The sequence below is a fragment of the Calonectris borealis genome, chromosome 14, assembly GCF_964195595.1.
Source record: "Calonectris borealis chromosome 14, bCalBor7.hap1.2, whole genome shotgun sequence".
NCBI lineage: Eukaryota > Metazoa > Chordata > Aves > Procellariiformes > Procellariidae > Calonectris > Calonectris borealis.
In genome coordinates, this window is record NC_134325.1 from 19,036,231 (window position 1) to 19,063,321 (window position 27,091).

The 27,091-nt window shown below is 41.7% G+C and overlaps 1 protein-coding gene across 1 annotated transcript in view; it reads right to left on the bottom strand.

Annotated features, from left to right (window-relative positions):
• ABTB2 (ankyrin repeat and BTB domain containing 2) overlaps positions 1 to 27,091 on the bottom strand; it is a 139,654-nt gene that overhangs the window by 27,677 nt on the left and 84,886 nt on the right. Inside the window, exons 2-3 of the mRNA XM_075163398.1 lie at positions 23,737 to 23,883; positions 20,813 to 21,023 (exon numbers count right to left, since the gene is read on the bottom strand). Of these exons, the coding sequence (XP_075019499.1) occupies positions 20,813 to 21,023; positions 23,737 to 23,883 (358 nt within the window). The remainder of the gene's footprint in view (positions 1 to 20,812; positions 21,024 to 23,736; positions 23,884 to 27,091) is intronic.

Here is a 27,091-nt window from a genome sequence, read left to right on the forward strand (position 1 = left end):
CAAACCTTGGTAACTGTTACACACTGCACTGGGCAGCAAGAGACTGTGGTCAGCCAACAGAAAATACCATTGAGTCTGCACCAGAAATAACACCTATCATGAAGAAATTTCCATTCTGTAAAAAACTCACATGTGCCAGGGTTATAAATGGCTTGCATGCACAAGCAGACCCTGAATGTGGAAAACCTGGTTTGGGAGGAATGGAAAGGAAAAAGACTTTTTATGTTTGTTTGTTTGTTTTTTAATCTCAACAGATTTTTCCAAAGGCTTTAAAACTCACAGCTCAACAAACTGCCTAGTTACCCTGTGCCCGAAGGAGAGCAGACTTTGGATTAAAAAAAGAAATGTCAGGAAGGATGTTCTCCTCATACTGCTCTCTTAATTTGTCCAAACCCCACCACTCGCATTGCTGTGCAAGTTAGATAAATCATTATTCTACCAGGAGTGACTATAATGACTTCAATTTCCATTCTGCTGTAAAAGCTTTACTTCTCTTGAAAATTTCTAGCCTGAGGATGGGCTTTCTATTCTCCCCCCGACACACACACTCTTCTTTTATCCAGCTACCTCCTTTCTTCATGCTGTGGGCATGCTCGCGGGAACAGCTCTATCTTACTTTGCTCACTGACACTACATGAGATAAGCAGTACACATGATCTAAGCAGAAAGAGAGAGATGCAGTTTAACTGAATGAAACACCAACATTGGGTCACTTTGCACTAAGAAAATAAATGCAATTATTCATTTTCTAGAAAATAAATGCAATTATCATCCCTGTGGCCCTTAACCTGGGCATCTATCTGCCTCTAGGGAAACACTGATCATTTCACAGTCTGAAAAACACTGGAGGAGGGGAAGGGGAGAAACCTTCATGGAAAATTAACTGGGAGATGCTGCAAGCTAAAGAATTAATTTCTGTCTGTGCCATGTTCTATGCTGTGCATTTTCCTCTGGACTTTCTGACATTTAGAAGCATTTGGCAGCTCATTAAATCCTTCACATGAAGTGATCCAGCCCTACTCACAGCAGTGGCTCACTAGGGACACATACTCTCTGATTTCTATGAAGAAGAATGCCACCATTGCTTTGTTCGGTTTCTTGCCATGAAGTTGTCTTCGAGTGATGCCACATGTACACTGGGAAAGTACACAGCCATGGAAAGTAAAATGGACACTGCTCATCTACTATACACCTTGTAAAGAATCGCAGTAATGTCTGATATAGTCATGTGCTGTCAATCTTCTCCACTTAGAACTGGACAGCCACTCCATTCCCCGGGGGATCAGGCTGGAGCTGGGTGAGATGTGCTCTGAGAAAGAATGACTCTATTGTGGGCTTTTTCCCCTCATTTGAACTAAAACACATTGTTTTATTTAGACATAACCGAGAAGGATGGTGGCAGCAGCACTTGGCAGAAAATTTATAGCAAGTTGTAACTTCTTCCTGGAAAATGTACTATGCTCATTTGATTAGAATGGCCTAGGACATGACCGGCACGTGGAGATCACGTGCGGCAGTCCTGAGGACGTGCTGTGGGATCACAGACTTTCAGTGTTAACTCATGCATCACAACAAAACTAGTCCCCAAAGTGGGCTCTTCTGAGGATTTTTAAGAGCACTGGGGCCAAGATATTTTTAGCAGAGGGAAGTTAATTGTATGCAAAAAGGAAAGAGCTCCAGAGGAGTTAGAAAATTATGTCATCCTTCCTCTGCATTGAATACTTGAAGGACAACGCACCTGGAGCTTGACTTTCAGAGGTGAGGAACACCTGCTATCTCAGATGGAAACAGGAGGTCTTCCCAGAAGAAACAGCCTTGCTATCAAATTCCTCCCTCCTGCCTGGGTCCCCAGGAGGGTCCAGTGACAAGATTGCTGAAGAAAGGAGGAGCAAGGGGAGGAGCTGCAGCCACCTCTCTTTTCCTCCTGTGCTATTTTTCATCGCCTCCTGTTTTGCTACAGCAAAGCAAAGAGGGAGCCAACAGTGACAGCAACATCAAGAAAGAAAAACCTTGTTCTTCTAAATAAGAATCATCTTCTTCTAAAGCAGGAAAGAAAATACCGTCCTAATGGAAGCAGGTGAGAATGGCAAAATTTGTCTCCCTCTTGGCAGTCTGAGCTGGTCCTGAGACACACAAGCATCGGACAGTCTCCCATCCAGCCTGTCCCATATTCCTCTGAACGGTTTGACTGAACAAGCTTTCTCTTCCCTTCTTCTGTAACAACCGCTCTATAAGCCCCTGCTAACATTTTAAACACATGCAAACTTTAGCATTACAAAACACGTGTAAATACCAGAATACTTATGGGTGGAGTAGGGTAAGCCATGATAACTCCCCCATATTTGATTTACTGAAACTATGCAGAGGCTATGTGCAGAGAAGAATCCCAAATCTTTAAAGGTCGTCGCGTTTTTTTTGCAAGGGACTAAAAAAAGAAGGAGGGCTTGCAGTGCAGTGCAGTGAGCTGATGTTTAAGTTTAATGCTGGAACCAAACTCTATGGTTCAGTCCCATTTTACCCTAAAGCGATAGAGCTCAAAGTCACTAGCACACAGTGAGTTAAGAACAGCTATAAAAAGTTATTGCTTAGTCTAACCTGTTCTCTCTTTTTTTTTTTTTTAAAAGGAATAAGCTTAAAAGTCAATTGTGTGTGTGGACACAGAGAAGGGAGTAATGTGACTAGCAGAGATACTGGGGGTGATTGCCGGATTGCCGAGTAAGCCAAGCAGGCTTTTTCATAGCTTATGAATGCCCCTGGTTAGGGGTCCTGGGAGACCCACATGCAATGAGCAGAAAACAGTGGGAATAAGACTAATCTGCAACAAAATGGTGAATCATGTAGGAGGGTGGCTAGAAGAAGATGCATTGTTTGAACTTTAGACCAAGATGGAAAAACCCCAAGGATGGCAACAGAGTCAAAAAGAAAAGAGAGTGAAGTCTCATTAACTGGAGAAGGGAAAAGACTCTGAGGCAAGACAAAAGTATCCAAAACCTAAACCATGTCATGTTGATGTGAAAAACAGTGGCATATTTACAGTTTGGATTCTCAAACACTAAACCCCTCTTCAAGCTGCAGGGGAAAAAAAAAAGATATCTCTGAATTATACGTATAATATAATAATATATTATTAATTATATGTGAATAAAATAACAACAGAAATGATGATTTAGAAAAAATACAAACATTTGCTCCAAAACACAACCAGCTTAAGTCAGGAGCCATTCCTTTCAGATTGAAAATATTTTACTGAGTTTGCAAAAACCTCCCACATTTACAGAGAAAAGATAGGAATTACCATGCTGGATCTGATTCACGGATCATCTCGACAAATGCCACGTCTTTCAAAACAGACAGTCCCAGATCTCCACAGAAAAGGAAGAAGAAATTTAATCCCAGCCAACTGGCCCAAAAATAAAGTTTTCTTCTGAATTCCCTTGAAACAATGACTGGCTCACATCTTAGAAGATAAGAGTTCTCAAATTTTAGTGGATCATTATCAAGTTACTAAAGTCTTGGCTTGGATATGCTATGACACTAACGTCCACAGTTTAGCGAGTTATCCTTCAGTCAGACACTAATGGAGTGAAAAACATCTGGATAATATTATATTTATTGGGATCCTTTCTCCATTGAATCTGCCTTCACAGTTTCCTCTGCTTATAGAATATAAAATGGTACAAGAATAGTTTAAATCTCGAACTGGCAGCTCTGATCTTTCTTAGCAATCCTCGTAACCACAGACAGAAATACCACCTTTCCGTTCTTGTCTGCAAACAGCACTTAGAAATAAGGTACAGCATCAGACAGGTTTTACTTCATGTTAACTGCAAATCAAAGTAAAAACTTAATTCAAGCTCCCTAAAAAAAAAATGAAGTAATCATTAGGAACTCACTATGAATCTTAAAAAAGACCCTCGAGACTGGTTTATTTATTATAATCACATTTTGCAAACTTTGTTTTAATAACAGGGAAAAGATTCCATTTTCAGGCTGAAAACAAGTACTTGTGCTGCTCTGGAATGTGCCATGTGTCTCATTAGAAAAACATATTTGTAACATCTGTATGCTGAAGCAGAAGGAACTCTTGGTTTCTAGACAGAAAATAATTAAAACCAACTTAAATTCTATATAGTTGATGATAAGAGTCAAATAGATATACACGATAGTTTTAAGTACAACAATATGGTCACAGTTCTGTGGTCAAGGATGTGACTGACTTCCATCTGCCTCCCCCAGACGCACACAGAGCTGTTTGATCCCCGACGGGCACTGCGAGTACCCACCTCGACAGAGGAAATGCGGAGGAAGGGAAACCACCGATCGTGCTCCCCTTGCTCCTCCCAACTCCCTGACATCCATAAGCTGAAAATGACGGCAAACAATCTGGGAGGTGAACTATTTTTGCATGACTCTGGACCTAATTGCAGCCTTGACCTCAGTTAATACACAGCTGTATGTTTAAATCACTCGCAAGAAGATCAGATGCAACTATGAGGACTGACTTGCTGAATCTCAGACACAGAAAACAGCGCTTGTGAGTGACCTATGCGCCTCAGCTTGTGCCACCAGACTCGCAGAGGTCAATTCTACAGATCTCCTCCGAAGGACCTGGGTCTCAAATCCCACCTCTGACCGGCCGCGAGCATCCTCGCATCGTCACCCAGACACAGGCTCTTCCCACCACGGAACAGTGGCTCTGGCCCGGTCGTTTGCATCAGATCTCTTAAGCCTTTCCCAGCCCTTATAAAAAGGTGACTACCCTGGTTTGCAAGCCTTCCATTTTGTAAGCACAAAACGCTTTCCGGACAAGACCTAACCATGGCCCAGCCCTTTCACAGCAGCGGCTCTGAAGGAAGCCGTGCTTGCGTCTGCTGGGCAGGTGGGGTGGGCACACACCTGGCTGCTGCCCCTCAGGCCTGCCCAGACCCGCAGGAAGGACGCTTTGCATCTGCATGCCCCGCTGAAGTTGCTGTCTGTCATTTTTGCTTTTACAATTTAAGTTGCTAAAAGCCCAAAAGTGCTTGTGCTGAGTTACACAGCAGGTCACAAACTGCCTCAAACTTCAAAACCAACTCACATGGAAAATCTTAAAAAGTCCCTTCGTGTCCTTGTTTTAAATGCTACTTTTTTTTTTTTTAAATGGTCATCATTGGCTAACAGAAATTAAGAAAAGAGAAGGGCCATTTTTGTGGATTTCCTGGGTTAGTCGGTGAAAAGGGCGCAGCAGACTTTGCAGGAGGACCAGAAATGGCTGGAACGTCTTGTTCCCCCCTGAACCAGTCTGACATTTGGAGGGCCGGTACACATGACCCACCCCAAGGAGACCGACCGAGGAAATCTTGCCATGTGTGACAATTCCTCCTGCAAAGGAAAACACTGGTACTTTTTGGAGCAGGACATGAATGCAAACTATATGCATTAAAGAAATGAGCCTGTAACAGCATGCTATGTGATAGGCAGAGATAAACACGGGCAGAGAGCCAGAATGGGTTGTCTGCTATTCTTGGATTCGCCTTGATCCTGTGGGCAGAAAAACCAAGAGGTAACTCCTATGGTTCATTCCAGCAGCTACGCTGGCAAACTAAAAACCAACATTGCTATCTGCAAGCAGATTTATCTGGGGTCAGTGCGGTTCTTCACTATCCAGTGCTAAGACTCCTCCTTCATCATTTTTTTGCCCATTATACTTAATTCCTAAAAGCACTAGTAGATTTGAGATAACAGGCCTCTTAGTTATGACTTCAATCTGATTTGCCAACATGCATATGTTAAAAACATATGCTGATTCTCAAGCCAAAACCAATCTGCCAGATTCAATCACAGAACTAATTTTCAGGGCCCAGTTGTAAAATCCTGAAGGCAGAGCATTGCCACGCTTACGAAAATTGCCTGAAGCTCCTGAGTTACAACTGTGTGAACAAACAGCCAGAAAGATAAATATTTTCGGCAGCCCTGGAATACTGAAAACTGTTTAATTAATTGTAACTGCAAAAGTTTGTTCAGCTAAACAAAGAAAATCCTCACCAAAGCAAAGGGTTTTCACAATAAGTAGGGAAACGTTTCCCATTTACCTTACAGCACAAGCCAAAACCTAATTAATATTTCAAAAGAGAAATTTTCAAACACAAAATAATGGTATCTACAGGCTAAACATTTCAAGGTTAAAAGATGATTCTTTCATTTTCAGGACTAAGACAAAATTGGTGAAACTTCTATTTTTCTAACGGCTTGACTGATGTTACACTTCTGTGCCATGTCATGCTACTGTAAGCATGGCCTTCTTATAACGTGAATCTCACCTGATGCTGACATCAGTGTTTTCTTAATGAAAATTAAGTAATCTCTTGGCTTTTCACATTCCTGGAATCTGAGAAGTTCCAGAAACTAACTTAGCATGAAGGCATGAGGAACACACCAATGCACGCGGATGAAAAGAACTGATTTTGGAGCTCTCTTAGGTACAATAAGGTAACGTGTGCACTAAAATCAGGTACCCACTCCACCCAATAGTGTAATTATACAATCCAGGTTCTGGCTGCTGTATTACAATCACAGAATGTAATACAGCCAAAATTTAAGAGTCCATTTTCTTGAATAAAAGGCAATCAAGCCCACAAGGTTTAGCATTTGTGAATGAATAGGCAGTAGTCTTCCCTCTAAGTCAGTGCCAGGGTAAGACACGTAAGATCTGTCATTAATGAAAGATTAGAAGGAGGAGTAACATCATTGCTGGACGGAATAGATGCCAGCATAGCATTTTTTAAATTATTACTTTGCAAGAGAACATCACTTTGTCCTAAGGGCAAGCTTCTCAATGAACATATTTCACCTACATCTTCACAGAGCTTCTGTTTTGTTCCTCAGTTCTTGTCTTAAAATATTGGAAAGAGTGGCTGGGCAGAAATGAAGAGAGAGTTCTGTTTCATGCAAAGATGTTTGGAACTAGTGGTGAATGAATGTGTTTCTGGTTTTTACTGAAAAGCATAATGAGTTATATGTTTGCATTTTGCCTTCAATAATTAAATAAATAGTGCCATGTAAATGTATAGATGTGAGAAATATAAGCAACAGAATTGTCCTAAATTTAAAGAAAACCACTGTTGCGATGAAGTCAGTCAGCCTATGCCAGACTAGAAATCCCCTCACTCTTCCATTTTGTGTTTAATGTAGTGAAATCTCCCAATTTCAAACTCTTTTTATGCTTCCATCACCATGATTTTTACGGTCATATCAATGGATATCAATGAACCTAAGCAGCACTACAAATGGCAGACATAACTTCTTAACTATGGGATTCTGATAGGTGGCCTTAATTGATAAAGCTCAAATTCTTTCACTTTCCAAATATCCTAAATTTAGAGTATGCACGCATTAAATTTCAACAGTTGGAGCGGTAGCGCTTCTCAGCTATTAGCCACAAATTCCAGCTATTAGCTTGCCTTCAGCATGGTTGCATAGATCTGCTAGCACTGCTGCTGAACAGTCTCTTGCTTTGACTGTTACAGTGTATGAACTTTCAGTGAATTTCAAATAATATATTATGTTTCAATACCTCAACATATACCTGCAGGAGATTTTTCAGTAGGTAACAGTTTGGTCTAATCAAGAACAATGCTGACAGGATACATGTAAAGTTAAGCTAAGAAGATTTTGCCACCATGGGTATTAGTAGCCTCCTGACATCTCTACTGAACTATAAAAACTGTGTTGCTTTCTCTTCGAAAAAGGTCCCTAGATCCAAGGCCAGAGTTGTAGAGTTCCTCTTATAAGGAATTTTCATGCTGCAGACAATAGCCATAGGTGACAAAATATCATGAACTTTGGCAAGTCTGGTCTCAAGTCTTTCAAACGCTGTCAGCCCATAAAGCTAACTCACTTAACTGCTCTCCCACTTTCTCCAGCAGGACGAGGTTACCAATATATGCATTGCAGAATCTAGCAGGTAATTTCAACCATTCCTCAAAATACATGTACTTCTACACCAGAAGTAGGGGGAATCTTCACAAACGACAGCCTTGCAAACGAGAGATGTAAAGGCACTTACCTTCAAATCTTGACACCATCACGCACGCAGCTGCCAAGACTACTAGCACAAATAGGAGGCCAGCAGCTTGCACAGCGGCATGAGCAATACTTTCCTACAAAGCAACTTGTTATACTACCAAAGTTTTATATCTCATGTATTCTGAACTACAGAGTTGCAGATTTCATGCTGAGTTTGCAAATGGCTGAATAAGACACTAGCAATGGTTGTTTATACCCATGACATCTGCAGTACAGGCTGGGAGGGAGATTAAAAAACCCAACTGTCATACAACTCTCCATATCAAGGTTATCTGTTACCCCATCTCTCTCTCTAAAAAGGCACACTTAAATAGTCCTATATTAATAGATTAGATAAACATTCTAATGGGGGGGTAAGAGAATGGAGTTTTCTTACACAAAGCTAAAACCTGTTCTTGCAACAGGTCCAACCTGCTTTACTTTGACCATTGCAGAGGGTGCAGCGCTGTGGTTACTACAGGAACACGGAGGAATTTCAAGCTCCAGCTACCCGCTCAGCTAATGACTAGCATGACAAAATGATAATTTTTGTTTCTAATACCAAATTACAAGGATATTTTTTCTTTTCAGCCCTGCTAAAATTCTGCTGCCAGAAGGTAGATCTAAAACCACAGAAGCATCGATGATCTGTTAAAAATGACAAAGTTAAACATGCATCAGTTCTAACACCAAGTGTAATGTGCACAATTACTTTTTTTCAGCTTGTTGAGAAACAAAATAGCATTCAAAATCTTAATCTGCTCTACACTTCAATTGCCTGTTGCTTGAATAAACCTTTCTACCAACACCCAGTGCTCTGCATTCCAAACACAAAGGAAGAGTAATCAATAAAATGTATATGAAACGTGGGAAATGGATATCTCCCTTCCCAGAGTTTTTACCTCAAAGAAAACTGAAGAAACAAAATTAGTTGAGAAATAAACTAGTTTTCATTTGCCTTTCTTCACATCAGGCACCTCTGAGCCCTGACTATGTGAATAAAGCTGTACACAGCCAGAACTATAACACATCACTATACTGGGGCAAATCCCCTTTCTATATGTACAGTCAGATTAAGTTAGTTTGGCCACTTGCCCTTAAGCGTATTGAAAGTCTCAACACAGAGTTTAGCAGACTAAAAGAGGGTTCCAAAGTGAGTTAATTAAACTATTGTAACTTCTTGTATAAGGAAGAATGGGATGCCCAGGTGGAAAGTCATTTAAGGAACATATGTTTCTGTGATGTTCTTAATGGCATCGACTCCTCAGAGAGATCCTTTCTGAAGAATTTGGCAGCCACAACAGGGAACTGAGCACGGACTACCTGGCACAGTGCAGTGCTGCACAGAGGTAACTCTTAATCACACAGTCTGGATGCTGGAAGCAATATAATTACAAGAAGATACATTCTGAGCAGGTTATATTAGTCCTGTTATAATTTCATGCTAATGTGCTTATATTCCTCTCAACTAGCTTAACTATCTTCTCCTAGTACTGCATCATGGACAACTCATCCTTTCCTACTGAAAAAGCCTACCAATTCTGAAGCATCTGTTCAGAAGAACCCCATGTTTCTCTGGAAGGATCTTTTGCATTTCTGAAGAGGTAAGGAACGGCTGAGTGAATTCCTTACAGTAGCAGAGAGTTTTCCAGCAAGCCTAGGAATAAAAACTTACAGCTTCTCTCTCCCCGCTCTATTCTCTAGCCATTACGATATACTTTCTAATCCACGGAAGAAAGAACTTAAGATACAAACTCTTCAGTGGAACTGGAGTTCCCAGTAGTTGACTCCAGACTGAAACCACCCCTTTCAGCAGCATCGCTCCAGATCTACACTGATAAGCAGTAACAGCAAAACACAGCTCAGTCTCTTTCCTCTCGAAGCAAACACATTAGACCAGCATGCATTGTATCAACACAAGGTGGTTTAGCCCCAGAAGAATCACGAAGCTGAATCAGCTCAGACATGTAACTCATTTGAACAGGATTTGTCTTGCAGAGCAGACATGCTTTTTAAAACAGTCAGTTCAGCATTTACTGTAAAAACATGTGATGAAAACAGTACAGTTCAGCTTCGTCAGTACCCACCAGGTCACGGCAGTATGTGCACTCGTAGGTATAGGATGAGGAAGTGCAAACTGCCAGGGTGTCCTTTAAAAAGGAAAGAAAGCAGAGACATACCAATCTAGGATTACCCCAGGGAAAGTTTAGTTTCTATTCTCCACAAGGTGAAAGAGAAAGAATGATTGTTGCTATTATCATAAATTATACCCAGAAACATTTACTCTTCAGAAGAGCTTAGCTCTTAGCTCTCTGTTACAAAGATGTCAGGAACAATAAGAGCAAAAACCCCAACAACCTGCCAGCCCTGGCTGCTGCACAGCAAAAGCTCAGAACTGTGTCTTTATTTAGTGTGGCCTTTGTTAAAGCACCAGTTAACTCAGGAAACAGGCAAGTTCGGCAAGTGAAGGTTTGTAATTTAGTCCAATAGGAAATAATACTAACTTCAATTGGAAACAGCAATTACTGAAAAAGAAGAAACTTGTTGGCTTGTTACCATCATCGCTCTTTGCAATATGCTCAGAACCTTTCATCCACAGAGTTACTGCTTTTTACTTACATTAGCTACAAGAGCACTGCATTGGTATCATGACACTGTCTTTAAGGATCTATGCCTAGGAAAAATGAAGACAGGCTGGTATTAAATGACAGCAAACCAGCCAGAGTCAAGCAGAGAAATTTAGACTCTCAGTCAGTCCTCTACTATTTCAATGGGCAGTCACTGTCCGAAAGGTGGAAAAAGAAGCCAGGAGACCTTGTCTTATTCATGTCTGTGTTTCTATAATGCCTTTTTAGTAACACATGCTGTAACAGTTTTGTTTTAATTTCTCCCTGGATTATTTTTCCTTCATTTTTGATGCTAGCTTGCTGCTTAGTCTTCTCATCATAAAACAGCAAACAATAAACAATACACCACACAGGGTGCCTACAGGCACTGAAGATTTCTGTTTGTACCAGCCCTGAGAATCCAGGCAGCTAAGCTGCCAGGCTCTCATTTTCTTGCACCTTCTTTTTTATCTGAACAGATGGAAACTTAAGAGCAGAAGCCAAGAACTTAACATGGACATCTTTACAGTAGTTACAGTAATTACTGTAGCTGTAGTTACAGTAATTACAGGGTGGTAGCACACACATGCACAATGGCTGTCATCTCTTCACTGCTAAACAAGACAGCCAAAGATCATCTATCTAGTTTTCAAACATTTTTACAAATAGGGGACATTTGCCAGAAATGACTTAGGTCAAAGACAGTCTTTCTGGGGATTTCCAGCAAGCACTGAGGTCAACTGTAAAATGCCTATGAAAGCAGAAAATAGTTTTTCAAACAAATGTTTTGTAACTGACAGGACAAAGACTGTTGAATGCCTTATTACTTCTCTAGGTAAGTGGTAAGGATCAACTACTGCCTGCTGTCCACCTGAATAGCCAGTTCTAGGAAACAACGTATTGATACCTATCAATGATTGGGAAGTTACCAGACTGACACATATAACAACTTTAAGGGACAAACACTGTAATTAGAACCACAGAACAGCTGAGGTTGGAAGGCACTCTGAAGATTGTTTAGTCCAAACCCCCTTGCTCAAAACCAGGGTCAAGCTAGAGCAGGTTGCCAAGGACCACGTGAAATTGGTAATCTTTCAGGTGACCTGTCCCCTGCATGCTTGTATCTGTGACATCTGAGACTTCCTTCACGACTGTCCATGGAAACCAGTGCATATGCAGCAGCAAGGTTTCAAGACAGCCTAAGAGCCTGACTTTTTGGCACATGGCTTCACATATGGCCATTAGCATCAAATTTTTGTTTCACTGTGTATGCTCTTTTTAACCTGTAATGCTTGCCCTGTGTGCCAAGGCTGGCATAGGAAGGCAGTCCCTACTCTCCGTGAAGTCTGCTCTGCGCTGTTCGATTTCGTATACAGTGAGATTCTTTTCCTTCCAATTTTGCAGAGAATTTAAATAATCTCTGTTTGTACCACACCCCTGCTCCAATACAGAAAGATCAGAAGATACAGGCTACTTTGGAAACACTCCAATAACACTACAAATTGCTTACAGCCAGTAATATGGGAGAAAGGCTAGTCTGTCCCAGGTGTGAGATACACGGAGATAAAAAAATTTGAGCAGTGTTTGTTTATACAAACAACATAAAAGACAGGGAGGGGGGAAATCTAATTCAGAATAGACAGCATTGCCAGTTTCAGCAGCAACACTTGGATGAATTCGATCCTCAGGGTTTGCAATTAATTCCCTTCACTACTGCCAAGGTCACCCCTCACATTCCAGTTTTGCAATCTTTGAACTATAAAGAAATGAACAATTAAAAAAATTACAAGACTTAAAAATACAGGCAAAGGCAGGAATATTTCCAGGAACCCAAACATAACTACTGTCTGTCACCTATTGACTTTAACGTGACTTGTTTTTAATTCACTTCACATACCCAATGCGGTGGTGCTCAGAGCATGCATGGACACACAGACACAGAGTAATAAACAAACATGACAAATATTTCATCCTGGATCCCTCTTCAGTCTTTCGGTTAGGATACCAGGAGTACATATGTAGAAGGAGTCCCACTAGCACGGGATCTGACTCTTCTGTTTTTTTCTGGCTAGATGTTACTGCTGTAATATGTGCTGAGATGTCACCATAAAGAGCAGGAAGGTGAAAGTTGCTCACCACAAGTGTGATAAAGCTACTGACTCCTCCTGTTAAATGATATATGCTCTCAATCTCAAAACTGTGGAAGATACTCAATATATTGTAAACTATTTAGTATGGGCTCAACAAACACACAATCCTGCATAAGGTCAGGAACAGCCTGCCAATGAACAGTTAATTTTAGTCAGTAGATAAATGTTGATTGTAGCTTATTGGCCTCTGAAATAGGGCCATTCACTCCATCTTCCTTGTGAATGAGTATCTCAAAATCACAATTAAGTCTGACATTAACTGGTGGAAGTCTGAAATGGGCAAAAATACACGTAACAGCTTCTCTCCTTAGCGTTGGTGAAGGAAGCTGATCTTATCTGTTTATAGCCTTCTTACTCTTCTAATTAATCTACCAAACTAATCTTTCATCAATAGCAAATAGCTTTTTTTTTTCTTTAAAACAAAAAGGGGCATATTTTTATGTCCACTCTGAACAAGGAATGCCATAATGGCACAGTTCAATGTAAGGCTTCCTTCTGTTTCCCTATATTTAATCAGTGTATTTATATCAAAATAGCTCTGGGGAAAAAAAAATTAAAATCAATGGGACTATTGCATGGGGGTGGGACTGGAATATGCTCACTGACACATCTTTCTGTAATCAACTGTTGACTTCAGGGATACTCTGAGTGGATTTAAGTACTGTAAACATGAATGTATGATTACAGCATTATTCTCTCTCAAGACAAATGAATCAGGGTCTACTTTTATTATTCCTCTATACCTATTCTTGACTGGTGAGGCAGCTGTAGACAGAATAGAAAGATATTAAGATCTCTCAGACAAGAGATCCCAGAACTTATTTTATTGCAGACCTTTTCAAAGACACAGCTCATTGAACTAAGTGTATCCAGTTCTGTTCCTGATGCAGCATGGTAACAATGGGATAGGGCTGTAAAATAAAAGAATTCAGACATAAATATATTAAATTTGAATTAGGAAAGGCTAGGCCACAGATAAATCTAAAAGACAGACAATGACGTAGCTATTACACTTAATAAAATTCCATAAACCTGCAGTTAAAAAGAATAGAGGGGAAAAAAGCCTCATGACAGATCACTGAGAGTCTGGAAACATCCATCTGGAGAAAAGATTTGTCCTGAAAAGCCTTAGCCAGCTCTGAAAGCAGTGATACTTCTCAGTGATGTTGAGGATGCAGCTCAAGCAAACACAGGTCTCAGCAGCAGGCTCTGCAGGTTATTCCTGATTTTCCTTCCTTTTCTGCCCATGCAAACAGAGCAAGACTTTCTGGAGACAATTCACATTAATAACTGGGATGTTAGTGTTCTCTTTATTATGAATTAATATCGCTGTATAAATTTGATCCATGTGACCAAATCAATCCTGTCTCAAGCAATTTCAGAATGAACATTTAGTTGTGCCAGACGTTTTCTGAGCACAGGGGAAGAAAGCAGCTAACCGTGAGGGAAAGAGCTGAAGGCTCTAACTATTTCTAATGATGCACCTAAAGATCATCAAGTAAAAAGGTACTAAGTAAGATCAAAGTAATGCTTTTTCAAAACATGAAATTTAGAAAATGTGATGAGGAGGCCATCTTCATCATATGGTCACTAGGGATTTAGAAATAGCCATAGCACAGGGGCTCTCTATTTGCATCAACCACTGCTAGGCTCTTGATAGGGAAACTACGCCAGAAGGCTCTTGAAAGTAGCGCTGCAGGAAAGCAGATGCACAAACTACTTGGAGATTATTTTTCTCTCAGTAGAAGTCAGTGGCATGTCTCTGATATATCTGAGGACAGATTGAGTTTTACAACGTATGAAAGATAAAATCAGGTCATAAGGCCACTGCTCTGTTCAGGCTGGTCTGAGCATGAGTATTTGAATCTAAGATTATAATAGGCTGAGATGCAAACTTGATCACCACTGAGTCAAGGGATGCTTGGACAGGATTTCGACACTGTATCAGGAACTGTTAATTTAGACCCACCTCTGTTTTCCATGCTAGCCAGAGTAAATTTGGATCATACGCCACAAGACAAAAAATACCAAGTATTCTAGCTAATGACGATTTAAATCAATAGCTCAAATATTGGAAGAATATAGCATTTCACCAAATAGCACTCAAAAATAGCAGGAAAGGGCTACAATCTTTTCTTCTGGCAGCATCAGATGCATTTTTCATCCTTTCCCAATAAATAATGTTTCAGAGCAGGCATTGCTGGAAATACTCCACAGACAGAAAACCCAAGTAGACAGTTCAGCTCCTTCCTCCTCCTGCCCAGCTAACGTGGCACAGGAGAGCAGGCATTAGTCCATTTCTCCTGCTTGACCCTGTTGAAGAATATGGTTTGCATGCTTATCCATGGGCCCTGGATCACGCCAGGTAACAGATGTAATGGGAGGACTCCTGTTCGAAGTAGAAAAAAATTTTAGGTCACACTTGAACCTTGTAGCTAAAAGCAGCCATCCAGCTGAAAGAAGAACGAGCAGCAGCCTTTCTGAAGGATTTAATGTGACGGGAGAAACTGAGTGACCCAACGTTTGTTTAGAATCACATCACAAAACAGACTCCTCTAGAGAAGTAGCAAATCTGAGGCAAGCCTTCTAGACGCCTGCACAGGGGGAACAGAACAAAGCTTTTCTCTTTTCCTATGAGGTGGCTCCCTGTGTGATTGCAGTTGGTTTTTTGCAGTGTCCACAGCTTTTCCAGCTGAAGAGCTGTAAATTTCCATCAAATTGGCAAGCCCCAAATTTTACTGTTGGCAGCTGACAAATCCTACATCAGCTCTGGAATTTCACTAGCGTTTTACTGGATTTTCACCGACAGAGTCAGATGGGTAGAGTCTGTGTGCTTCTGCTGATGTAAATTGTTTTATACTCATTGACATTTGGAATAAAATAAAGCACCAGCAAACTCAGACACTGTGTAAAACTTGGCATGCCTACAACATGGATAGCTCAGAAGGGTCTGCCATGGCTGGATCCAGGGGCACTGATGGAGAAGCCCAGAATTACTTTTAGAATGTTCTACAGACCAACAAGATCAACAATAGGCAAACACAATTTATAGTTTTTTTTAAATAGGGTAGCTGGAAGAGGAGGAAGCTCAGCCTACCAAAGACACACAGGTAATCAGCTACAAGGAAGCAGGATCCAACTTTTTTGCCTATTCTTAGGTATTAGATCATGCTAACTTCCCTACAATAAATGCTGTACGCACATGATGACCAAAAAGAGGTAGGACGAGGGCAGTCAATGGTGTCTATTCCTAGCTTTAAGGCTTGACCACTATCCTGGCCAACTCAATTAACCTAGGGTAGACTAGTCCACCCAGCTGTAAAATGAGACTATAATACTGACCTCGATTTGTGGGGAGCAGACAAATAGTCCCTAAGATAAGCATCACTGAGAGAGCATTCTTGCCTTGACACACCATTAAAAATAAGACAAAAGCTTTGTATTTCATTTGGGAAAAAGTGAAGAAGGGAGAAAGAAACTTCGTTTACCTTTGGATGGCCCTTCTCAAGTCACAGTATCCCGAACAATCCCAGCAAACATGCTCTGCTGCTCTGGGACATGATCTCACACTGCAGAGTGCTCCCAAGCTCAGCCAGCCTGACATAAGCAATGGGAAAAAACCCAGAGCAGAAACAGAGCAGAGAGAGAGGGAGTGCCACGCATCTGCTCGTGGCCAAAAACACATTGTCTGACCTCTGACACAATACAGACTATGATCTCTGAGAAACTCTAAAAATCTTACTGCCCAGCAGAGACACTTTTTTGGAGCAACAAAGGCAGATGTGCTCTCTAATGACACAGACAAGCTCTTAGCCTTCAGGCAGTCAGGTGTATTGTTACTGAGTAAAGCAGCTTTTTCTCACCTCAGGGTCTAATTCGTTTGCCAAAGTATTGCACAAGTGGCACTCTCTATTTGCAAAACACTTCCTCGGGTGGCCTATTTGACACCAAACAGCAGATGGTTTACTGTCCGTGCAGCAAATACAGTCATTTTGGGGTTCCAAGTGGGTCACAGCTTGGTCATACAGCAAGCAGCTGCATTCGTTGTGGAAATATTTCAAATGTTTTGCTTATGATACCTGGATACTTCCTCTCTAATTCTGTCTCCTCTCCTTCTTCTGCTTCAATGCCTTTACCTGGAGGTAAGTATAAAAACCAGATAAAACCAACACACAAACTTCCCAGAGTTTCAATCTATTGGTATCCCAAATCATTCACATGCTGGAGGCCAAAACAGAAAGCTCCTCTATCTGCCAAGCTCTAGAGAGATGACTACATCCATGCCATTCCTGCAGGACTCTACAGTTTACCCACCTCAGTTCTTTAGTTGCCAAGGTGTTTAGCATGGATAAGGCACATAGCTTATATGAGTTTAAACTGGCTCCGTTCATTGGGGTGCCTTGCATTGGGGTGCAAGTGCGTATGTTTTCATATCTTGTACAGTTTGCTGCAGGATATGTTCAGAAGCTCAGCTAGGTTTTTTAAGCCCCTTATGGCTTATGACACCCTCCATTAGGTATGGTTTCAGAACTTGAATTTTATACTTGCCCTTACGTTGAAGTGAAGTACAGTAAAGACCTTCCAGACCCTACAGTGTTATGATTTTCATAGCACTTTGCATCGCAGTGTGACACACAGAAAGCTCACAGACAACAGAAAGCCAACCAAGATGGATAGTAGGTTGTCAGGTCTCTAGATGTACTGAAAAACTGCAGTTCCTTCCACTTGAATCAACATGGCTCACAGATCTTCCCAAGATCAGGTTTTACCAAGTCTGCAGCTCTAACAGCCTCTCTTTGCTAAATTTCAGATTGGTGTTCAATACCGATAGATTTATACAGCAGCCTAGAAACTGAAGCACAAGCAAATGCAGAATAGGTCAGCGTTATTGTCCTTGTTCGTGACCTAGATTTTTTTCAGTAGAAAACAAACTGGGATTGCAGTGCACATAACGGGTTTATTCCAGAGAGAGAGCATAAATGCACAAAAGAGCAATGCAGAGTTTGCAGCTGATCTAGCACAGCTCAGGAAAGTATAAAAAATCTGGGCTGCACAGCTTTGCCAAGTCACATTAGGTGAATCAGTGCCCTCATCTATCATGACATGAGTCCGGCATCTCACATGCAGCCTCAACCATCTCTCCTCTTAAGCGAGGAAAGAGTAAACTATCTCCTGCATAAAGCGCTGCTAGCAATATTTATCCCACTGGCTATGCTAAATAATGTGTGCAGAGGTCAATACAGTAAGACATATACAAATACATCTTGGAACAAATAAAAGGTAGGGTTGGATGTTCATTTTTGGTATACGGGGCAGTATTAATTTTATTTCCAGATTTCATAAACTTTTCAAAGCCAATTGTTTAAACCGATAGTCCTCAGGTTCTGTTTTTTTTCCCCTAATGTCAGTTTTTGCTCCATTTTAATATATCCTCTTTAATTTCCTTTACAGCTAAGTACTGGTCAGAAGAAAATGGCAGAAATTTCCCTTACACCAGCTGTTATAGGATCTAGTGTGGATTTTAAAATAGAATAGAGTTGCAGCCTGCATTCCAAAAAAACTCCAGTGAACCATGTGAAGAGCATTGTTTGGGAGCAATTGGAGAGATAACTGCACTCCTGATTTAACTCCCTTATTATCCTCAGTGTACAAAACAAGTAGCTGCAGTAACATCATTATGCTGAGAGTACTGAAAAGAACACAACACAAAATAGCTTAATCCTCATTTCTGATACGAGCTGTTTAGCAGCTTCAGCTGTACAACTGTGGGAACTAGTGGTACAATTTCACAGAATCTAGCCCCATGAAAACTCATTTTTTGCACAGTGCGCAAACACGAAATGCAAAATAAATCATCTTGTGCTAGGTAGGGCATTTGATTAAGACTAGTGAGCCCAAAAAACAGAGCTACCAACAGGCTCCGAGTTGTGCAGTCATACCTCTTCCTATTCCTATTTTATTCAACTTCACTTAATTCCTCCTGGTTCTTTGCACGTGTACATCAGTTCCCTCTGATGCTACGGTTCTGCTCACAGATTTTTCTTTTTGAAAGGATTTTGGGGGAGGATCAGACAAACAGAAAGACAATCTTTTTTACTTTGTAAAATAGTTGAGCTCCCACCAGACTGAGACCTCAAAGAAGTCGGTCCAGTACAAGCTACAATAAAGTACAGGAAGATGGTTCAGCAACCAAGAGAAAATGAAAACAAGTGACCAGTGGAGGTAGCTACACAGACCAGCCACATGCAAAATATTATGGCAGAACAGGCAGCTTAAGAGTGACAACTTTATATTTTTCTCCTTATTTGAAGTTTCCCTTAACCTAAAGGAACTTACCAAGACTGAAATTATAGAGGCTGACTTCTGCCCAGTATGTTTTTCTGCACCCTGGCCTGAAAATTCAGAGCCTTGAAAGGAGACAGTTCAACCTACCATTATTCTGAAGAGGTCTTCTCACTCCTGACTAGCTAAGCTCTGGCCGAGAAGCCATCAGCCACAGCTCCAGTGGTGGTGAATGCAGCTACAAGAAGCCTTAGGGCTGCTGAAATCAGCCGGCAGGCTTGCTGCAGGCCAACGAAGGTCTGCATGAGAGGGGGTTGACTTGCAGCATCTGAAACGCACGGACTGAAGACAGTGCAGTCTGAGAGCAATCAGGAAGTGTCTCAATAAAAAAAAAAAACACAGGCTACCCAGCATGGAGCAGAGGAAGCAGCACCATAATCCCCACATGTACAGAAGAAGATAGGAAGAATAGAGAGAGGGCTAACTTTTGTAGGGTTTTTTAGAATGAATTGTAAGAATTAATTATTTGTATGTTACCATGATTTCATACCAACTTTAGAAGCTGGGGCTCACTACAGTAAAGCGCAAGGAGGGAAGAAGCTTTGTTATTTACAAAGCTGCAGAGATGTTCTCCTTTCCCTGCTCACCTGTCCAACAAGCACCGTGCTTTTTTGTTTTGTGAATGTGGCCTCACAACACCTCATTACACTATGAAACTTCCCAACCACAGGCTGCTTTTGGGAAGGGCCAGGAAAGCACCATCGGCCTGATCTCCATCAGGCTAAAATAAATTCAAAGAGTAAGCTAGCGTAAATACTCAACAAAGTTAATCAGAAACCAGAATTTCCCATTTAGGTAAGATTTCTGAAATAAACATAAAATTGGATATGCATTTCAAACAGGGGAAACCTAACAAGTCCAGAGAGGCCTGGGTCTCCCTGCAGGATGCAACTGCAAGGCAGCAGCTATCAGTCTGCCTTTGAGCTGAGGAGCAGGAGCTGCACGACCTGTCAAGGAACTCGACTTGTGGCCAGGGCTCTGAGGGCTCCTCAGCAATCCGCTGCCACCAGCCTGTCAGGCAGACTGCCAAGGAGCTGGGCAGGAAGGAAACCAGGGAGGTTTCTAACAGAAAAAACATCCCGCTGGAAAATTTCTGACCCACTCTAATAATGGGCCTACTTTCAGAGTCAGTTGTGATGCTGGCAGAAGGTAGGGAGACCCACTGCATTTTCTGTTTAGTTATTGGCTTCCTATATAAATTTCTTTCTATACCAGACACACGCATTAACTGAAATAATCCTTAAGAAGGATGTTCATAAATCCCTTCAAACCTCTCCACAGCAAACGACATTGCTTTTCCCGAGAATGATGACAATTGTTAATTGGTGTTATTCAGAAGGTAACATTTTCTTTGGTAAGGTCTTTACTGCTTTAGGCAACCACACGTACTTTTGGCAGCGTCTCTAGACAAGCCTTGTTGGCAGCACACAGTATATGCCTCGCTCGGAAAGATTGCATGAAAAAACAGCTCACTTTCCAGTTCCAATTCCAAGGCTTCGTAAACTTGGCAAGGCTGACAACATAATCTGGCTTGACTGCAGGAATAACTGATGCCTGATAGGTAGCATCCCACAAAGCGACCTGAGCTGCCCATGCACACGCAGTTACTCTACAAAAGGAGACCTTCTTAGCCTAACTCCCTGACTACTGGCAGTTGACCGACCTACATACCGTTCGTTGTTCAGGGTCATTCTTGGAGGGTCAAGGTTGGGGTTCTCCATGGACTCCATTTGAGGACAGCGTAGGAAGTAGTAGAGGGTGTGGAGAGCATCAGGGGACCAGGAGATGGGTTGCTGCTGCCGGGTTTGCCGAATGGGGCTCATTCCTGGGCGGATGGTGTTCAAGCACTGCATGTGGTGCATTGCTCGTGATACCAAATCACCTGCACAAAGAGAAAGAATGCAAAAGCATCTCTTTACTATTCATCCACGGTCCTCTTAAGTACACTTTTTGAACTAAATAAAATCTCTCACAGCTAAGAGAAACGTCTTTTGTGTGCACATATTCTTTTTCCTCCACAAAGGCATAAACTGTCCTCAAGCTTTGCAGGTTGTTGTATGGGAAATTTAACTTTCTTTCAAATGACAAGCTTTAGTTAGAAAATACAGAACGAAACTTCTCTCAGTCACCATACATTCAGAACAACAGCTTTATAGTGATTTTTTATATCCTGTTTTAATGCTGGTTTTCTCCTCTTTCCAACCATGTATACCAGTTTCTTGCCTGCCTACAAAAACTACTGATATCTTTGTAAAATGTCCACAGCCCAACCTGGGAGCACAGCTTTCACAAGGCAAAGCCGGTAACACCAGTACAGAAACTTTACTCTCATCGCCAGCATCACCGTTTTATGTTATGAGATTGTTCCCATTTCTTTCAACTGGGTTGTGACGTTCTACCCTCCCACCCAGGCACTTGTGACAAATTAATGATGTTACATTCAATATAGAAATCCCTTCTTTTAGGGGTCTGCTTCTCTCATTCTCACTCTAGCTGCAGGTTTCTCCAGAATAACAAGACCTGACTCTCTTATTAAAAAGCCAGTCTTTATCATGCTGACTGTCACAAGCTATGCCAGAAATTTGCCCCTGAGCCTTGTAAGAAGTTCAATCCAGGAGCTTTCCGGGCTGCTCAGTCCTCTTGGTCTTTGAACTCGAGCCAACCTGCCTCTACGTCAGAGTATTGGTGGATTTGAGGAGGCCTGGAAGAAGGCGACCTGTATTACACAGTTTCTACTCGGAAAGGATTTTAAGACTGCAGATTTTTAAAAAGTTCACAGAGTGTTGACCCCCAGACAGCAGCTATGCAGTCACATAAAGCTGGTCTTTGGGTAATAAACTTGCTTTGGGCACACCCTGTTTACTCTCCTTTTATTGTGGTGCATTACAAACTCCCAAGAGCTTTGCAACAAAGGCTTCAGACACTGCATCTTTGAGTAGTGTGACTACCATACCAGTGAGCTGAACGATTACTATAGATTACTATACATAGCTAGGATCTATTTTTTCCTTGGGAGAATCCTCTGTTGCTTTATGTTTTACAGTCCCCTAAAACTCTCACAGGAAATGTTACCCTATTGTGTCCTACAGTTACAATACTGGGAAAGGATGGAACTGAAATAGTCGCCCCATCGCAAAGCTGGTTCCTGAGAAAGCGCCCTGAACTTAGCCGTGCCACACATGAATTAGTCACGCCTCCCTCGAAATTCTTAGGAAGTTATTATTTGTTCATTTATATCTAACAGCAATACACTGAATTTGCCAAACAACCTCCAGCTGAACCCATGGAATTCTAGTGTTACACAGGCTAGGGAGAAACCCCCACAGGGCTACTGCATGTCTAAACATGACAACGTTATTAGTGGTTCAGATCGATGGAGTATTAAAAATCTCAATTTGCAACGTAAAGCTGTGCCACTCGTTTGTTGCATAGTACATTCAGTTCAGGGACCCACTTCAGAATGGAAGAACCTTCTAACATCTCTGCCTTTCCACTTCAGTAGCTCCTGCCTCTCCTGCAACCAAACGTTTTATGAGAGTATCGTGAATCCTTCAGCGTTGGTACTAACACAGAAGTCTGCGTAGTTATAGCAGAAATGCATCTGGAATTCAAATTTTCAGCTCAAAATAACGTTCCTTCTCCTTTGCACACTCACTCTCTTTATTTTTCTGGCAATGTGCAGCAACTTTTTTTTAAAAAAAAAAAAAAGTAGGCAACTGTATCAGGAGATCTATTCACTAGATGTAATGACCAAGTTGGCCAAAGCAGGGACAGGGGAAGAGAGGGAGGAAGCTGTATTCAATCTTAGGCCCATGCTACAAATGTTCTCTTGTGTTCCAGGATAAATAGAGGTGTGTTAAAGGAATTTGAAAACCTCAAATTAAGGCAGGTTGCAAAATAAATGGTGAAACCCACAAACTCCTCGCTGGCCCTGACATTCATTAGCATTCAGATGGTGGAGACTAAGAAAGTGATGCCAGCAGAAATGTTGCAAGGGAAAAGTAGACCAGGAAAACACAAATCATTTTTGTTTACTTTAAAGGGGCTTTGTGAGTAGTCTAGGAATGGAACAGTTCATTTGGTTAGCATTAAAAAAGAAGGTTTTGAACAAGTTTTTGTTACCAAAGTGCTCTCAGATTTTTTTTCCTCCACTTTTTGTTTTTTAAGTAACCAAAAAGCTTTTCCTTGAATATCCTGCACCCTTGACATTTCTGCTGCACAAACACTAACAAAGAGAACCCTCTTCGCCATCTGAGGGAGGTGCCACTGCTGTGTTCCACAAATGTACAAGAAAGCCTCCAGAGACAGCTAGGCAAAAGCATCCATCTTCTGTTGGCACTAACACCACTAAACTACCAAAAGGCTAGAAAAGCCACATCTTATGCATCTCTAAGGTGAATTAAATACAAAGTTGTCTAATGAAACAACCTGATTTTCATAAACAGCACCACGAGACAATTAAATCTTGCACAACGTTAGCCAAATACTGCTCAGACTGTCAACAATAGCAACACTCCCACTGACCTCAATAGCGGAGGGACTGGCTCTCCTGCTTCACTGAAAGAAACCCATGTTCGATTACATCCGAAACTTACTCAGTTCAGAGATGCTTCCAACGCAAGTTGCCAACAGAGATTGCTCTAATGTTCGGAGTTCCAGCTGGGCGTAAGCATCAGCCCGTCCATCGCCGCACACAGAGCCATCGTTGTATGGGCTAAAGTAGGCAGGCAGAGACAGCACACCTGGGGACGAGAGCAAAGAACAGTCCTGTGACAAGTGAAGTTACAGGAGCGGAAAAGCAAGTCTCTCTACTGATAGGAGCGGTAGGGAACTTGAACACCTTTGCACCTTTCTTGGGGGACTGGAGGTCTTTTGAACAATTCAAACAAAATCAAACAGTGCTGTAAATACCATTGGAATGGCTGAAACAGTGAAACTAGGCTCTAGGGAGTAAGGCTGGATGATTCCACAGCCTTTAAAAACTAGAAACAAATTGCAGTTGAGATAAAACTACATGAAAAGCTTTAGTGAAGTCTCTACTATTGTTTATACAACAACTCGGCTGTGCACACACAGCTTGATTTTGAACAGCTGTATGCAGATTGCTAGATATAAGGGCCTGATTTTTAGAGGTGTGAAAGATAACCTCTAGTCCATCTAAGGTAAACGTTAGCTACAATCTTTGCAACTCTGAAAACAAAACTATGGGCTCTGCCAGTTCTTTGAACCTGCATCCAATTTCAAATGCGCAGACTGTGGTTTCTACATGTGTGAACCTTTGGATATGCCAAACTACGCCCACAAGTTTTGGGGCTGACTGTATTTTCATGTCTATAAATGACCCCTCTATGAGAGAGAGAGATTAGAAAGATAATTACATTGCATACACGCATTTACCACACACACGCACTCCTTCCATTTTATCTTCTTGCACACATGAGCATTAATGCACAGTAACTGAACAGAACGACGGACTTGCAAGCAGTTTTGCGTAGTTGTTATTGGGACCCCAATAACATCCTACTTTGTGCATATCCCTACAACTCATTTGCATTGTGGGCTAATTAGAGCCCATTTGGGTGAATTGGCTGGGAATGGTAGCAGAGACTGAGGATGCTACAAAAAACTTGACATACAGTTTCATGTTAAGATGCAGGCAGTCATTCACCTTCCCCCAGACACCTTTTCTACCTGTTATCTTTGGTCGAGCATGGCAGATCTGCAGCCACAATGTAAGTCAGTGCAACATAGAGATCCAAAAAAATACTGCCTCCCCTGCTTTCCTCCCAGAAATCCATTAGTTGAATAGTTTCTCTTCAAATTAACGAGCTGAATTTTGTTGCCCTTTGGCCACATGATTGCTCTGTGTGGCACAGAGGGAAGGGTGGGAATGTGACCTCTAGAGCTGACGTGAGGTGGGGAGCACGGATACGTGACTGAGGCTGGGGCGGGAGAGCGGACCTGCCTCCTCCGGTGGCACCCTGGGGTGGATCTGGTGAAACACAGCGTGACACTGCACCCTGAAAAGCCGCCTGCAGTCCACACAGCCAGTGTTCCTGTACCCTTGTTGCTACCATATTTTCAGCTGTGTTCCATTGCTACTATACTTTTAGTTACGGATCTATCCCACAATTCCAGTAGCACACCCTAGCCCCAATTTTCCATGATTTCAGATGAGGACGCTTATAGCCACAACTGCCTATGCTCTTACCCTGCTGCATCCTGTATTTTTGATTTTTCAACTTTGATCCATGCACAGCCATACCAATATATTTCAGCTTAGACCCACATTTCCTTCCCACCCTCACCTTCTGACCCCGCTTCAGTCTTAGATGTGGAGAGACTTTACTCCCATTGCAGTGACCTCCTGTCACATAGGTGCTGTGTATTCTTGTCAAACAAAACCCTGCCAGCTGAACGGCAGCGCATTGTGCAAGAGCTTTGTTTCTTTGTCTTGATGTTTTCTTTTGAAATGTTATGCTGAATTGATCTCTCCTACTCTTTTCACATCCTCTTTGCATCCTGCTTGGTGGTAAAGCCAAGGGCTGCATCAAAAACTTCCTGGATATTTTGAGGATAAGGGAATCATTTATTCCTGTTGTGCTTCTTCACTGTACATCACTGTTAGTTAATAGAGAAAACTCTGCCAATGCCCTCTGTAACCTGAATAATTAGGAAGTCGAGGCTTTAAGAGCTAACAGAAGCGATGCATGCAAACTAGAAGAGCTTGCTTTAAATACACTGTAGCCTCCTATACAGAGCCTAAGCCACTTCCTTTTCCATGTTAAAGCTATGAAAGGATGTTTTAAAGACATATGGATTGAATTTATGGCAGAGGCAGAATGAAAATAGACTGATTTGTCAAAAGTTTCAAATAGAGGCATATAATTCTACAGAGGAGAAAACAGAAACTGGCAGTTACATTACTAAGCCAGGCAGAGGAAAAAAAAAAATGGGGCACGTTTTCTCTGCCAGCCAGTTTCAGTTGGTTCTGTTTTCTAACAAGGAATTAAAAATAAAGATTTGTAGAATGATTTAAGTTGGCTCACAAATGAAACAACATTTTCTCAGGTTTTCAGTTAACAGTTTGCCAGGTGCTGTGGGTAAGAGGAAACAGGGATGATTTATTTACTTTTGGAAAAATTACTCATACAAGATAGTTGCGGACAAAAATTATGTTCTCATCTGCCTTGGTACAGCTGAGGAATATCCTCTATGTACAAGAGAGGAATAAGGAAGTTACCGAGACTCTGGCCACGTGCCACAGCCCGATGATGCCACTGGGGATTTTCCCTGGCATTGCAGTGGGGTATGAATCAGGCCCTCATTACATAAGATTTCACAAAGGCTCCCCACGCCTGGCAGGTCTCGATAGGTACGAGCAAGCCTGGGAATGAGAAAACACACCTCTCGACACTGCTTTTGAGACAGACGGAGAGCAGTGACCGCATGGGCAGCAAAGTAGAAACGGACCCCACAATTATCACGTCTTGCAGCACGCTAATCCTGATCTCCTCTTCGATACATTTCCAGTAACTGCGCCGAGTTGGAAAAGCATCATCTTTGCTCCTCAGATCAGAAATTCAGGCACAAGGACATCTGCAGCCAAGCTTTGCCCACTGGTATTATAATTAGGAACAGGACTTAATCTTTAATACCAATTAAAAACACATTGTTTGATAACAGAGACAACTGCGTTGTGATGACTGCTTGTACCCCAAGTGGTGGTACCTGCTCTCCTCCCACTCAAATCAAGAAATTTGCAGTCAAAAGGTGTTATAATGGTATAAATCATAGGGGCAATTTCTATTTCTATCTGGCATTCCCATTTCTGTATTTTTATATTTGTGGCAACACTGGTTTTAATCATAGCTAGCTAAATAAGCAATTTAAATAAATCAATTCACGTCAAAACACTCTCTCTCTGTCTGAAATCACATTAAAACTGCT